Source organism: Lepus europaeus, chromosome 10, assembly GCF_033115175.1.
Source record: "Lepus europaeus isolate LE1 chromosome 10, mLepTim1.pri, whole genome shotgun sequence".
NCBI lineage: Eukaryota > Metazoa > Chordata > Mammalia > Lagomorpha > Leporidae > Lepus > Lepus europaeus.
The window spans coordinates 7,238,149-7,252,266 of NC_084836.1; the positions used below are offsets into that span (position 1 = coordinate 7,238,149).

The window sequence follows — 14,118 nt, forward strand, 5'->3', positions numbered from 1 at the left end:
CGAATTTGCCAGAGGGGCTCCCACTTCACTTGCATTTGGTGGCTTTTTATAAAGAGGATGTGGACGGGCAGCCAGCGGCAGGGGCCGCAGAGCCGAGCGACCGGAAGCTCCTCCTGCCACGGCACAGCGCCCCGGCTCCCAGCTCCCCCTCCCCTGAGGCTGCTGGGTGAGGTTGGAGGTCTGACCCCCGTGCTCTTGTCCCTTGGTGACCCTGGTGACTGGCCCCATCCTCAGTCTCCCCAGTGCATGGCAAGGGCAAGCCATGGGTGACAGGGGATGCGCCTGTCATTCAGGAAGTTGGGGGTCGAAGGGCAAGCATACTCCTGAGACTCCAGGAGGGAGGGAGACAGCCAAGTTAAAGGCCGGAGGTTAGAAATCAGGCCGCACTGGGGGCCTTGGGAGCCTCTTTCTGGACTGTTCCGGGTCAGCAGAAGGCAGTGGCTTCCGCTCTCCCTCCGCCTGTCTGCCCAGCATCACCGCTGGGCCTAGGTGGCGGTGGAGCTTACGCGAGCCTTGGGTCTCAGTGGGCCAGGTGAACTACCCGAAAGTGGCCGACAGCTCTTCCTTTGACGAGGACAGCAGTGACGCCTTATCCCCTGAGCAGCCCGCCAGCCATGAGTCCCAGGGCTCAGTGCCGTCACCTCTGGAGGCCCGAGCCAGCGAGCCACTGCCCAGTGCCACGTCCATGTCCCCCACTCAGGTGAGCTTGCAAGGCTGCCGGAGTAAGATCTTTCTGAATCCAGTGGGTGGAGCTGCTCTGGCACAGGGAGCCCAGGCTGCTCCCCTCTTAGCCCTGGTGCTGGCTGCTTGGTCCATGGGGGTGAGGGGCAGGTGTGGGCAGTGGGCCCAGTTCCCGAAGCCGAGACTACCCGGGGCCCTTCTGCCATCCCTCCCCCAGCAGCCCGCTGGTCTGAGACCACTCAGCTTGGCCACATGCTCACCCCCACGTCCCTTCCTTCCCAGTCCGTGCCCTGCCGCACTGGGGCTGCTCGCCCCAGACTACAAGGGTGTCGGACGGGTGCTGCCAGCCCTGCCGCTTGCCCGGGCAGGCTGGGCGCACTGCAGGGGGCAGGACGTCCTCACCGCTCTCCCCTCTCAGGTTCTGTCTCAGCTCCCGGTGGGCCCGGATTCCGGGGAGACGCTCTTCCTGGGCGAGCAGCCCCCTCTGCCTCCCCCGCCTCTGCTGCCTCCCAGCCTCACCAATGGAAGCACTGCCCCCACCGCCAAGCCGCCCCCCACGCTCATTAAGGTACAGTTGCCTGCAGGTGCGCCTGCAGGGTAGGGCGCACGGCGTCTCCCAGGAGTCGGGACCAGCAGAGGTCAGCAAGATGACCTGGGCGTTTCTGGCTGTTCTCCCCGCTGTCCCTGGCACACGGTCACAGCGGCCAGGGACGGAGCGCAGCTGCCCCCACACATCCTGACAGCCCAGTGCTGCCGGAGGCCATGAGCGGGCCCTGGGCTGTGCCTGGATTCTCCAGCTGCAAGGCCTGACCTGAGATGCCGAGGGAGGCAGGGTTCATGGGGGGTGCTGGGGTCCCAGGCCTGAGCCCAGGTTCTGTCTCCCACCCTCCCTGCCTTGCTCGTCTTGTCCCTCCTACTCGGCTGTTTCCTCCTCCCTGGGCTGCCTCCCCACATAGACTGTGCCCTGGCTGGGCACCCTGGCCACCCTGGGCTCCTCTCTTCACTGAGTCTCTCTGACACTCCCGTTGCCCCATGAGGGCCACGTGCCCGGTGCCCCCTGTGTCTGCACGTGGCCGAGGCCTCAGCTGTGCGTCAGCTGCCTGAGCCCCTTAGGCCCTGTAGCCCGCCTCCCCTGTCGCCGGTCCTCCCCGTGCCTCCCCTGCTGCCGGTCCTCCCCTGTCGCCGGTCCTCCCCGTGCCTCCCCTGTCGCCGGTCCTCCCCGGTCCTCCCCTGTCACCGGTCCTCCCCATGTCTCCCCTGCCGCCGGTCCTCCCCGTGCCTCCCCTGTCGCCGGTCCTCCCCGTGCCTCCCCTGTCGCCGGTCCTCCCCTGTCGCCGGTCCTCCCCGTGCCTCCCCTGCCACCAGTCCTCCCCGTGCCTCCCCTGTCGCCGGTCCTCCCCGTGCCTCCCCTGTCGCCGGTCCTCCCCTGTCTCCCCTGTCTCCGGTCCTCCCCGTGCCTCCCCTGCCGCCGGTCCTCCCCGTGCCTCCCCTGTCTCCGGTCCTCCCCGTGCCTCCCCTGCCGCCGGTCCTCCCCGTGCCTCCCCTGCCGCCGGTCCTCCCCGTGTCTCCCCTGTCGCCGGTCCTCCCCGTGTCTCCCCTGTCGCCGGTCCTCCCCGTGCCTCCCCTGCCGCCGGTCCTCCCCGTGCCTCCCCTGTCGCCGGTCCTCCCCGTGCCTCCCCTGCCGCCGGTCCTCCCCGGTCCTCCCCTGCCGCCAGTCCTCCCCGTGCCTCCCCTGTCACCGGTCCTCCCCGTGTTTCCCCTGTCGCCGGTCCTCCCCTGTCGCCGGTCCTCCCCATGTCTCCCCTGCCGCCGGTCCTCCCCGTGCCTCCCCTGTCGCCGGTCCTCCCCATGTCTCCCCTGTCGCCGGTCCTCCCCGTGCCTCTGGCCCCGCACGCAGCCCCGTCCCAGCTCACCTGCGCTCTCCGCGGTGCGTGCGCCACGCTGGACCTCATCAGGCGCACCTGTCCGGGGTCTGCAGCCTGCTCAGCGACTTCCCGGCTCCCCCAGCGCCTGCCTTAGCTCGTTCTGTCGCACTCCCTCCTGTCTGGAAGAGGAGCGTGCGTGGGGCTTGTCTGTGCTCCCTCTTATCCACTCCAGTCCTCAGCCCGTTGTGAGTCAGCTCCCAGCCATCCCCTCACCCTACAGCGTCCCCAGTGAGGCCCCTGGCTGCACACCGTCCTCCCTGCCTTGTCCGATCACTGGGTTTGGAGCTGCACTTGCCTGTGCTGGCTCCTCCCTCAGCGGGGGCCCTCTGAGCTGTCCCTCCTCCTCCCTGTGGTGCCCCGTGGGCCTGCTGCAAATCCACGCCTCCACACCTGAGCCCCCGGCTTCCCTGGCCTCGGTTGCCGGCCACCTCTGCCCCTAGCCTTCCTCTTGGCCTCTGCACTTGGTTGAGGCCCCAGCTGAGTGCGCCGTCCACCCCTGTGTGCTGTCCCCTACCTCCTCTCCAGAGCGCCCCTGCCAGCTCCTCCCTCATCCACTCCCCCTCTCTGTAGCGCCAGCCTACCTCTGCATGAGCCCTGGCTCTTCTTAGTCTGGGCCTGGGACCCAGAACCCGGGGCCCGGGGCCCTCCGGGACTGATCACTGGGCAGCTGGAAGTCCCTGGGACACATCTGGCGTGAAGAGGCGCTCCTGGTGCCCTGGGTTGGGTCCTGATTAAGATCCCTGTGCTGGGCCGATGCTGTGGCGCAGTGGGTAAAGCTGCCACCTGCAGCGCTGGCATCCCATACATGGCTGCTCCACTTCAATCCGGCTCTCTGCCGCGGCCTGGGAAAACGGTGGAAGGTGGCCCTGCGTCCACGTGGGAGACCCGGAAGAAGCGCCTGGCTCCTGGTTCCAGATCGGCCCAGCTCCGGCCATTGTAGCCATCTGGGGAGTGAACCAGCAGATGGAAGACCTCTCTCCCTGCCTCTCCATAACTCTGCCTTTCAAATAAATAAATGTTTTAAAAAAAAAGATCCTGGTGCAGCACTGGGGGCGGTGACTTCTCGGAGGCCATTTCTGCGTTTGAAGCCCAGGACACTCCCTGCCGGACATTGATTTGAAAGGCAGAGAAGGGGAGACAGAAATCTGCTGTCCACTGGTTCACTCCCTAAATGGCCACAGCAGCTGGGCCTACGTCAGGACCCAGAACTCCATCCAGGTCTCCCATGTGAATGGCTGGGGCCCAGGCACTTGGGCCATCTTCTGCTGCCTCCCCAGGCCGTTAGCAGGGAGCTGGATGGGAGGTGGAGCAGCCGGGACTTGAACCGGCACCTATCTGGGATGCTGCTGCAGCTTGGTGCTAGCCTCCTGCCTAGGTGTTGCCGAGAGGTGTGCCCACCTCTTTCCAACGTGTCTGGCCCGTGCTCCCTCAGCCAGACATGGTCTGCCACCTCGCCGTGTGCCACGCAGGGTCCTGGTGTCTGCCTTGCCTTTGGTTCATTCCTCCCCCCCCCCCCCTGCCCCGGGCAGGGCCCTTGCAGGACAGAGGCTGGGCTCGGTCCTCTGTCACCCCAGCCCCTGCACACTCTGGGCACTGATGGAAGAGTCCGGTGCAGCAGGGGCGTGTGGGAGCTGGAGGAGGGCGGGCAGATGGGCCCCCCCGGGGGGGGGCAGGGCTGCCTGGGGCGGCTGCTGATGGCGCCCGTCCCCTGTGCCGCAGCAAAGCCAACCCAAGTCTGCCAGCGACAGGCCGCAGCGCAGCAAGAAGGCCAAGGAGCCGAAGCCGAAGGTGAAGAAGCTCAAGTACCACCAGTACGTGCCCCCAGACCACAGGCGGGACCGCGGCGCGCCCCCCATGGACTCCGCCTACGCCAAGATCCTGCAGCAGCAGCAGCTCTTCCTGCAGCTGCAGATCCTCAACCAGCAGCAGCAGCAGCACTACAACTACCAGACCATCCTGCCCGCCCCGCCCAAGTAGGAGCCCCCGGCCCCGTCCCGCCCCGGGCTGCGCCGCCCGCCGCACGTCGCTCCCCTCTGCCTTCTCTTCTCAGGCCAGCCGGGGAGACCCTGGGGAACGGCGCCTCCCCCCCGGTGCGCGGCGTCTCCAGCACCAGCAGCGGCTCCAGCCCGGGCGCCCCGGGGCCCAGCGGGCTGGCGAGGCAGAACAGCACCCCGCTGACCGGCAAGCCGGCAGCCCTGCCAGCCAACCTGGACGACATGAAGGTAGGGCCGCCTGGCTTTTAGGCAGGAAGGCAGCTGGCCCAGGCCCACCCCGTGGAAGGCAGGGCAGGGCTCCGCCCTGGTCACAAGTGACAGGGGTACCTCGGAACCTGGGCCGAGGCCCACGTGGCTGTGATCTTAGCAGCGTCAGCCTTGGGAGTGAGCAGGCAGCCGTGCTAGTGTGGGACAGCGTGAGAAACAGGCCCTGCTACCCCTGAAGCGTCCAGGGCTTAGCAGCTCGCCCTAGTCCACAGGCAGGCCAGCGGCAGGCAGGGCTCCGGTTCACCCCCTCTCAGCTGACTGCGACATAAATGCTGTGTCTGCTCTGGGGCCGGGGGCCCTGCCCAGGGCGCACAAACCTGGCTTGTGGATGAGGTGGTGGGCAGAGGCCCCAGGGCCTGGCCTGGAATGGACCCGTCCTCCCTCGCAGTGACTTTGTCCTGCAGGAGGCCGCCTCGTGCGCCAGCCCAGATCTTAGCAAGACCCAGCTCTCGGACGCGGCCGGGATGGGCGCCAGGCTCCGGCAGACCTGGCTCGGTGCCCAGCTCGGGCCCTCTCCATCTCTGTGATCTCGAAGTTCTTTTACTTTTGTGAAGTTTTCTCACCTGTAAAAGTCGGTCCACCTACTTTGGCCTGGCTTGGTGAGGACGGTGGGAGGGAGGGGCCGGGCAGGGGCCTGAGGTACAAGGCGCCCACCTGCCCGGCCCTGGCCCTGACTCCTGACCCCCCCGGCAGGTGGCGGAGCTGAAGCAGGAGCTGAAGCTGCGCTCCCTGCCCGTCTCGGGCACCAAGACGGAGCTGATCGAGCGCCTGCGTGCCCACCACGACCAGACCAGCCCTGCCCCCGGGCTCCCCAAGGCCCCTGCCACCACCTCGCTCCTGTCCAAGGCTGGGGAGGTGGTGGTGGCCTTCCCAGCCGCCCGGCTGAGCACAGGGCCGGCCCTGGTGGCGGCAGGCCTGGCCCCGGCCGAGGTGGTGGTGGCCACGGTGACCGGCAGCGGAGTGGTGAAGTTCGGCAGCACGGGCTCCACGCCCCCGGTGTCGCCCACCCCCTCGGAGCGGTCACTGCTCAGCACCGGGGACGAGAACTCCACCCCCGGGGACACCTTCGGTGAGATGGTGACCTCGCCGCTGACGCAGCTCACCCTGCAGGCCTCGCCACTGCAGGTCCTGGTGAAGGAAGAGGGGCCGCGGGGCGCCCCCTGCTGCCGTAGCCCGGGGGCGCGCGACAAGGACCAGATGCTACAGGAGAAGGACAAGCAGATCGAGGAGCTGACGCGCATGCTCCGGCAGAAGCAGCAGCTGGTGGAGCTGCTCCGGCTGCAGCTGGAGCAGGAGAAGCGGGCCCAGCAGTCGGCCCCCGCCCCGGTGAAGCAGGAGAGCAGCTTTGCCAGCTGCCAGCTGGGCTGCCCGGCCCTGGGCCCCGCTCACCCCTTCAGCCCCAGCCTGGCGCCCTCAGCGGCCGACCCTGCGGATGCTCAGGTCTCGGCCCCGGGCCCGCCGGCCGTGGTGGTGAAGCAGGAAGCCGCGCAGCCTGAGCCCGAGCAGGCCCCTGCCCCCCAGCTGCTCCTGGGCCCCCAGGGCCCCGGCCTCCTCAAGGGGGCTCCACCTCCCACCCTCGTCCTCACCGTGACCAACAAGAATGCAGACGGCCCCGGGCTGCCCACCGGGAGCCCCCAGCAGGTACCTGGGGAGAGTGGGCCAGCATTTCAGGCTCCCTGCATTTAGTCTCCCTTCGGCCCTCCGAAATGAGGGTTCCCACGCCCACATCACCCACATCACCAAGGAGGTTACTGGGACTTCAGGGTGAAAGGGGCTGCTTGGGACCCCACAGACCCAGCAGGAGCTGCCCCCTCCTCTGGCCAGCGCCAGTGACATCAGGGCAGTTCTGCAAGTGGGCCGCGGGACCCCTGAGCAACCCCCACCTACGCCTGGACCCTCGCTCACCATGGCTTTCTGTGGTGGGGGGGTCCTTGCCCTGGAGCCTGCAGGGGCCTGACCCCTCAGCCCACCAACTGTTGCTGCTTTCCTGTCCTGTCCAGCCCTTGTCTCGGCCTGGCTCTCCTGCCCCCGGTGCCCCTGCTCAGATGGACCTGGAGCGCCCGCCACAGCCCCTCTTTGGGACCCCCACTCCCCTGCTGAAGAAGGAGCCCCCTGGCTACGAGGAAGCCATGAACCAGCAGCCTAAACAGCAGGTGAAGGTACTGGGCCCAGCCAGGGAGGGCCGCACCCCCCGGAAGAGCACGGGGCAGGGGGAGGCCGGCCTGTGTCCACCACCGGGCAGGAACGCCAGGGCCTCCAGCGGGCTGAGCGCCGGGAGGGTGCTCCGAGGTCTGTGTGGAGGAGGGGCCCAGGGCCCGGCGGGGCTGGGGGCTTCTGTCCACATGTTCATCTTGTTTCTGTTCCCGTCTCCCAGGAGAACGGCTCCTCAAGCCAGCAGATGGATGACCTGTTTGACATTCTTATTCAGAGCGGAGGTAAGGGCCCAGGCCCGCGTCCCCTCTGTCCATAGGTTGTCTGCAGCCGAGGTGGGTGGCAGGCCTTGTCGCTGCCGTGCCCGAGCCTTCCCCTCCCCCAGGCTCCTCCCCATTCAGACGGAGCACCTGGTGTGCGGTGAGGCCTGGGACAGATCCATGGGCAGATATGTTTGCCAGGTGGGGACATGAACCCCAGGTACAGGAAGCAAAGCCGTCCCCTGAAGTGTCAGCGTAGCCAGTGTTGGGGCCACAGTGTCAGGAGCTCGGGGCGCAGGGCCCGTGGGAGGAGGAAGTCTGAGGTCACAGGCAGAGCGTGGGAGCCAGTGTGGCCGGGGCATTTGGGCTGCTCTGTTGCGGGTTCCTGGGCTGCGGTGGAGATGGAGCTGTGTGTTGGGAGGCAACCATGGGTTCCGTGGGGAGGCAGGCGCCTGGGCTGGAGGCAGTGGTGCTGTGCTAAGGGGCTGAGTCTGCCCGCTGTTTGGAGAGAGCCTGGGTGTGGTGCGGGCTCCCGGAGCCCCGGGTGTCCGGACGTGCGGCCAGACCTCAGGGCCAGGTCATCAGGAGTTGCGAGCACAGAGTTGGGGCCGGAGGACTGGGAAGGGGCAGGGAGTGCTCTGGGGCGGTTTCCTGCAGAGGAACTGGGGCAGGTGCAGGGTGGAGATGCAGGGGTGTGGGCCGACGGGACTCCTTAGTTGAGTGAGAAAACTAGCGGTTTAGGGACCTCCACACGCTCTGAGGAGGGCAGGTCTTGTGGGGCTGTCCTCGGTGGTCACAGGCAGGGAGCCCGAGCAGGTAAAGCAGCTCAGCCATGGAACCACCCTTTGCAAGGGTGACTGTGTGTGTGTGTGTTCCTAAGATTGATTTATTTGAAAGGCAAGTTACAGAGTGGGAGAGGGAGTCTTTCATCCGCTGGTTCACTCCCCAGACAGCCTCAGCAGCCAGGAGCCAGCAGCTTCTTCCCAATCTCCCATGCGGGTGCAGGGCCCAAGGACTTGGACCATCCTCCACTGCCTTCCTGGGCCATAGCAGAGAGCTGGATCCAAAGTGGAGCAGCCGGGACTTGAATCGGTACCGGTGGTGGCTTACTCACTTCACCACAGTGCTGGCCGCATGACTGTGTTTTTAAGATTCATTTACGTGGGAGCCTTAAGAGGCTCCCGGCTCCTGGCTTTGGCCTGGCCCAGCCCTAGATGTCACGGCTGGGAGTGAACCAGTGAATGAAAGATCTGTCTCTTTGCATCTCTGTTTCTCTGTAGCTTTCAAATGAACAGATAAATATTTGGAGAAAGAAGACAGAGATGAATTTGTTTATTTGAGAGTAGGAGGGAAGGGGTGAGATCTTGCATCCACTGGCTCACGCCCCAAATGGCCGCAAGGTCTGGGGCTGGGCCAGGCTGAAGCGAGCTCCATCTGGGTCCCTGGTGAAGGTGGCAGGGACCCATCATCCCTGCTCCCCAGGTGCTTAGTGGGGAGCTGGCCAAGGTGGAACAGCTAGAGTCGGGCCAGTGCTCCAGAGTGGGCTGTGGGCACCCGACAGCAGCCCTGCCCAGAGCCTTTCCCGGGGGTTGTGACCCACACGCCTCAGGGAGGAACACAGTGGCGGAGCACCCCTGCCCTGTGAAGACAGGAAATGGGGGCAGGGAGAGGCAGGGTCTGCTTGTCCTGCTGGAGCAGAGGGGGAGTGGGCCGGCCGCAGCAGGGAGCCAAGCTGGGTTCTGCGTCTTTTTCTTTTTAATTGTAAAGTCTGGATGACAAAACTGGCCATTCGAACCTTTTTTTTTTTTTTTTGGACAGGCAGAGTGGACAGTGAGAGAGACAGAGAGAAAGGTTTTCCTTTGCCGTTGGTTCACCCTCCAATGGCCGCCGCAGTAGGCGCGCTGCGGCCAGCGCACCGCGCTGATCCAATGGCAGGAGCCAGGTGCTTCTCCTGGTCTCCCATGGGGTGCAGGGCCCAAGCACTTGGGCCATCCTCCACTGCACTCCCGGGCCACAGCAGAGAGCTGGCCTGGAAAAGGGGCAGCCGAGACAGAACCGGCACCCCGACCGGGACTAGAACCCGGTGTGCCGGCGCCGCAAGGCGGAGGATTAGCCTGGTGAGCCGCGGCGCTGGCCCATTCGAACCATTTTTAAATGTACTTAATTTAGTGGCATTAAGCCCACAGTGCTGTGCCATCATCAGCATTGTCCGTTTCTAAAACTTTTCCCTTCTCCCAAACTAAAACTCGGAGCTTTCTGACCAGGAGCCCCTCCCCTCCTCCCACAGTCCTTGGTGGCTGCCATTCTGCTTCCCTCTGTGCCATGGACGAACGTGGGCGTCTTTGGCGGTTGACTTACTCAGTGAGCAGAGACTCTCTGGTCCATGTCTGTCTGTCAGGGGATGCCCGGGTGGCTCCCACCGTGGAGCTGCTCGTGTACCCCTGCACAAGTCGCACCCTGCACTGCCTTCCACAATGGCGGTCCCCACCGTCACAGCGGCGCGAGGGTGTGGCTTCTCCCCTCTTGCCATCCTCACTGGGTTCTGACCTGCGTTCAGGGATGTCGGGCAGTGTCTGTCCTTGGCTGTTGTATCCATTTACTCCGTGTGCAGCGCGAGAGCGAGGGAAGGGTCTGCTTTGTCTTCTGGTCGATGCAGGCCTGGTCTCTGACACCCACTCCCTGTCTCGACCAGCAGAAATCTCAGCAGATTTCAAGGAACCGCCAGCCCTGGCGGGGAAGGAGAAGCCGCCCGTGACAGCAGCCTGCGGGTCCCCACCGGCCACCCAGCCCTCGCCCTCCGCTGAGCTCCCCCAGGCTGCCCCGCCCGCCCCGGGCTCCCCTGCCCTGCCAGGGCGTCTGGAGGACTTCCTGGAGAGCAGCACCGGGCTGCCCCTGCTGACGGGCGGGCAGGAAGGGCCAGAGCCCTTGTCCCTCATCGACGACCTGCACAGCCAGATGCTGAGCAGCTCTGCCATCCTGGACCACCCCCCGTCGCCCATGGACACCTCGGAATTGCACTTTGCCCCTGAGCCCAGCAGCAGCGCGGGCCTGGACCTGGCCGACGGCCACCTGGACAGCATGGACTGGCTGGAGCTGTCAGGGGGTCCTGTGCTCAGCCTGGCCCCCCTCAGCACGGCAGCCCCCAGCCTCTTTTCCACAGACTTCCTCGATGGCCACGACTTGCAGTTACACTGGGACTCCTGCTTGTAGCTCTGACTCCAGACACTGGGGTTGGAGATGGGCTGGAAGCCGGGCGGCCAGAACTGTGGGCAGCATGGCGCTCTCCACGTGGCTGCCTCTCGACAATCAGTCCCCTTCCTCCTGCCCTGGGAGCAGAGGCTGTACTGGCTGAGGCTCGCCAGGGCAGGGGAGGGAGAAGCCGCCCACAGTGGGTCCCGCGGCCGGGCGTTAGAGGCCCGGATGGGGCCAGGGCTATTTGACCTTTTTTGAGGTCAGAGGTGCACGGTCTCTGGCTGAAGCTTGGCTAAGGCAGGGGGGGCCCAGCCAGGAGGCTCCTCTTCAGACCCAGGCTGAGGTGGGTCCGTGAGTGAACCTGTTCTCTTCCCCCCCCACTCCCTGTGTCAGCCACGCCCCAGGCCTGCTTTTTTGGTGTCTTGGTGTGGTATAACCATTCAGAGGCTGATGGCGCAGGTTTCCTGTACAGGTGTATATACCTCTATTATATACCGACATACATATCTACACACACACGGGGCAGCCAGAGGTGGTACAGCTCCCCTCCCCCTCTCACAGAAGGGCCTGGATGCAGGGCCACCCCAGGGTGTGCCATGTCGGGGTGCTGGTACCCAGGCCCACCCATCACGTGTGTTAGACATGCCTCTGCCACCCCCCCTGCTGCCTGGCTCCCTGTCAGTGCCATGAGAGCAGAGGTGCTCCCTGGCTCCGGCCAGCAGCCCTCCACCCGCCCACATTCCGTCCCCATTGCCTCACTGCAGCCGCCAACGGCCCTGGGGTAGGAGGGACCTTGGGCTCAACTGTCCCTGTTGGGTGCCAAGTGGTGGCCCCTCCTGGAGCCCTGGGGCCACTGACCTCACATTCTGGCCTGATCTGTAGGGGGTGGGGGTGGCATCACCAAAACCTGTGCTGGGATGGGTGGGGGGAGCCGTGTGAACTTTAAAATAAATGCAAAAACACCAGCTGGTCTGTGTCTTCCTCAGCTCAGGGCCAGGTCCTGGGGTACCACAGGCGTGTCCAGCAGGTGGCAAGGTCCTGATGCAGTTCCTAGAAGGGCAGGGCTGGACACAAGCTGGGAGGCACATTCTCACACATGATTTATTTACAAACTGCAGCCACCTCCCCCGCCCCTTCCTGAGCACACGGACCCACAGCTCCCCCTCGAGGTTTCTGGTCAGTACCGGCAGTCGCTGGGGCTTGCAGGCAAGCACTGAGCCAGGCACCAACCCACCTCTCCTCTGCCCCCAGCAACCCTGGGAAGGCCAGGGCTTGGGAGCATCTCCTGTCCTGGGCCACTTCAGACCCTGTCCCACCGCAGGCCTGCCACTGGCCAGGGTGGTGACACGCTTCCTGTTTGAGGGAGGGACTGCTCTGGTGAACAGGTTGAGGAGGCCTGGGCACCACAGCGTAGCCGGAGCAGCAGCGTCACCCGTCTATGTCCCAGCTGAAAAGGTGGTGCTTCACCAGCATGTCCTGGACGCCCTCTTTCAGGGGCTGCTTCTCCTCCTGGGCACACGACAGCCCCGTCACCGCGGCAGGAGCCCGGCCACGGGTGCCAGCAACGCAGGGTCCTCCGGGGCCCACCCCACCCACCTCTCTCTTCGCAGGGAGCTCCCAGTCCTGAGAGAGACTGAAGGCAAAGCAGCAGAGCACACTAGGGAGAGGGAGGGGAGGCGCTCGTCACCCTCAGGTCAGCGCTGACTGCCCCCCGCCCCCGCCAGCAGCCAGGGACAGGGCCCTCACCGGAGCTCACACTTGATCTGGACCCAGCCAGGGCTGCGCAGGAAGGACCAGGGCTGGTACCACTTCTCCACTGTGGGCAGGCTGGAGCACAGCACCTCCAACCACAGGTGCAGCACCTGCTCGCTGGGGGCAGGCAGGGCCCTGAGGACCTGAGGGTCCCTGAGGATCCCAGGCTGGGCAGGACCACTGCTCTCTGGGACTCCTCCAGCCCCAAGCCCACCCCGTCTACACTCACTTCAGCCCCACACAGATGAGCGAGCGGAGCTTGACGTCCATTTGCACGTGTGCTGCATCGTGAGTCACGTTCACGGACTGCACGGCCTACAGGGGCACAGCTGTCACTCAGGTGACACGGGCCAGCCCGGGGCAGGTTGAGGGGCTAGCAGAGCAGGCCCTGCTCACCCGGTACAGCAGCTCCTCCGGGGTCAGGACTTTGCCATCTTCATCCAACCTGAGAGGGGACCAAAGCTCCAGGAGCACTCCGTCGTGCAGGGCACAAAGTTGCCCGCCCCCGCCCCCGCCCCCGCAGGGCGCCGGCTACCTGTAGGTCTTACAGAGCACGAGGCGGGAATACACGGAATCAAAGTCTCTCTCCACCTCCCGGCCCGCTGCCTGTGGGGCCGGCACAACTGTCAGTGCGGGGTCCCCGCCGCCCTGCCCATCCCTTCCTCAGGCCCGGGCACTGCAGGGCTCAGGCACAGGCCAGGCGCCGACTCACCTCCTCGATGAACAGCCAGGGGTGGCAGGCACCCCCAAGCAGGGATGGCTTCTTCAGTCCATGTTCAAACAGGGCCTTGAGGGCCGGGCACAGGGTCCCTCGCACGAGGTCTGTGACTCCCTCCGTCACCGAGTCGTCCCCCGCAATGGAGTACTGACGGGGAACAGGTCGGAGAAGGCCCAGCCTGAGGCCCACAGCCAGTCCTCTCTCCCGTCCTCACTCCCCTAGCACTCGCTGGGGCACACAGGGTACACAGGCCCCGGCTGGGCCAGGTCAAGGCCGGAGCAGCTCCCAGGACAGCCCTGTCTTGCCACTCTTACCTCCTTGCTCCGTTCATCCAGGACTTCGACAAACTTGGCGGGAAACCAGCCTGTGGGAGGAGGGGCAGGTGGCTGGCCAGCCCTCCCCGGGGTCCCAGGAGAGCGTGCTCGCCAAGCCGCACAGCCCCCCAGCTCCAGACGCCAGGAAGGCCCTCACCTCTCAGGCCATTCAGCTCCCCGACCCAGCAGTGCTCGTCCTTTTGAGAGACGATCTGCACGGGAAAACCAACACCAGGGCCCGGTTGCCAGGAGCCGTCCCCCCCACCCCCGGACTGAGAACCCATGGCTCAGAGGAGGCTGGGCAGGCCAAGGCGCACCGTGATGATGTCATTCTTGCGGAAGCCCAGCTCGTCATCGTCGTGCCGCTCGAAGTCCAGCAGGGCCTTGGCCCGGCGCCGGTGGCTGCGAGAACACGCCACGTAGTTTTCATGGTCCCGCTGGTGGCTCTCCATACTGTAGTCTGGGGTCAGCTCCTGCCGGAGTGGACAGAAGCGTGGGCGCGGGGAGAGGCCTCCGCACCGTGAGTGGGCCTGGGGAGCCTGCGACTCACCACGCTGCAGTTCTTGGGGTCTGCACACTGGAAGTGGCGCGCCACACGCAGCACGGCTTCCCGGAGGTCGGCCACCAGTTCTGTCTGCTTGATGTTCTTGGCCTTGAGCGCTTCCAGGTCGTCCTCCCCTAGGAGGCAACAGAGCTGTGGCAGCCTCCCCTCCCCAAGCCCTGTGGAGCGGACACCCACACCCACGGCCGCACGGGAAGGCCCAGGCTCCGCACCCAGCCGCCTGCAGCAGCGGGGGCTCACCGAACAGCAGGGAGGTGATGGCGGACTTCCTACGCTGGGTCCTGCGCCGAACAACCTGCAGG

At 65.7% G+C, this 14,118-nt stretch overlaps 2 protein-coding genes across 9 annotated transcripts in view; one reads left to right on the forward strand and one right to left on the reverse strand.

Annotated features, from left to right (window-relative positions):
• Positions 1-11,477, forward strand: part of MRTFA (myocardin related transcription factor A) — a 153,634-nt gene extending 142,157 nt beyond the window's left edge. For 3 of the 6 annotated variants that reach the window (XM_062202806.1, XM_062202801.1, XM_062202807.1), the window contains 8 exons: positions 525-700; positions 1,100-1,249; positions 4,326-4,579; positions 4,657-4,828; positions 5,561-6,508; positions 6,868-7,026; positions 7,242-7,302; positions 9,971-11,477. In XM_062202806.1, coding sequence (XP_062058790.1) covers positions 525-700; positions 1,100-1,249; positions 4,326-4,579; positions 4,657-4,828; positions 5,561-6,508; positions 6,868-7,026; positions 7,242-7,302; positions 9,971-10,488 — 2,438 coding nt within the window. In that variant the 3' untranslated portion in view covers positions 10,489-11,477. The remainder of the gene's footprint in view (positions 1-524; positions 701-1,099; positions 1,250-4,325; positions 4,580-4,656; positions 4,829-5,560; positions 6,509-6,867; positions 7,027-7,241; positions 7,303-9,970) is intronic. The other 3 variants (XM_062202803.1, XM_062202804.1, XM_062202805.1) reach the window with 3 other exon arrangements.
• An 80-nt stretch (positions 11,478-11,557) lies between these two features.
• Positions 11,558-14,118, reverse strand: part of SGSM3 (small G protein signaling modulator 3) — a 35,245-nt gene continuing 32,684 nt past the window's right edge. For 2 of the 3 annotated variants that reach the window (XM_062202808.1, XM_062202809.1), the window contains exons 11-22: positions 14,057-14,111; positions 13,805-13,932; positions 13,572-13,727; positions 13,412-13,466; positions 13,255-13,304; positions 12,935-13,087; positions 12,758-12,828; positions 12,619-12,667; positions 12,452-12,537; positions 12,217-12,339; positions 12,067-12,127; positions 11,558-11,979 (exon numbers count right to left, since the gene is read on the reverse strand). In XM_062202808.1, the coding sequence (XP_062058792.1) occupies positions 11,899-11,979; positions 12,067-12,127; positions 12,217-12,339; positions 12,452-12,537; positions 12,619-12,667; positions 12,758-12,828; positions 12,935-13,087; positions 13,255-13,304; positions 13,412-13,466; positions 13,572-13,727; positions 13,805-13,932; positions 14,057-14,111 (1,068 nt within the window). In that variant the 3' untranslated portion in view covers positions 11,558-11,898. The remainder of the gene's footprint in view (positions 11,980-12,066; positions 12,128-12,216; positions 12,340-12,451; positions 12,538-12,618; positions 12,668-12,757; positions 12,829-12,934; positions 13,088-13,254; positions 13,305-13,411; positions 13,467-13,571; positions 13,728-13,804; positions 13,933-14,056; positions 14,112-14,118) is intronic. The other variant, XM_062202810.1, reaches the window with a different exon arrangement.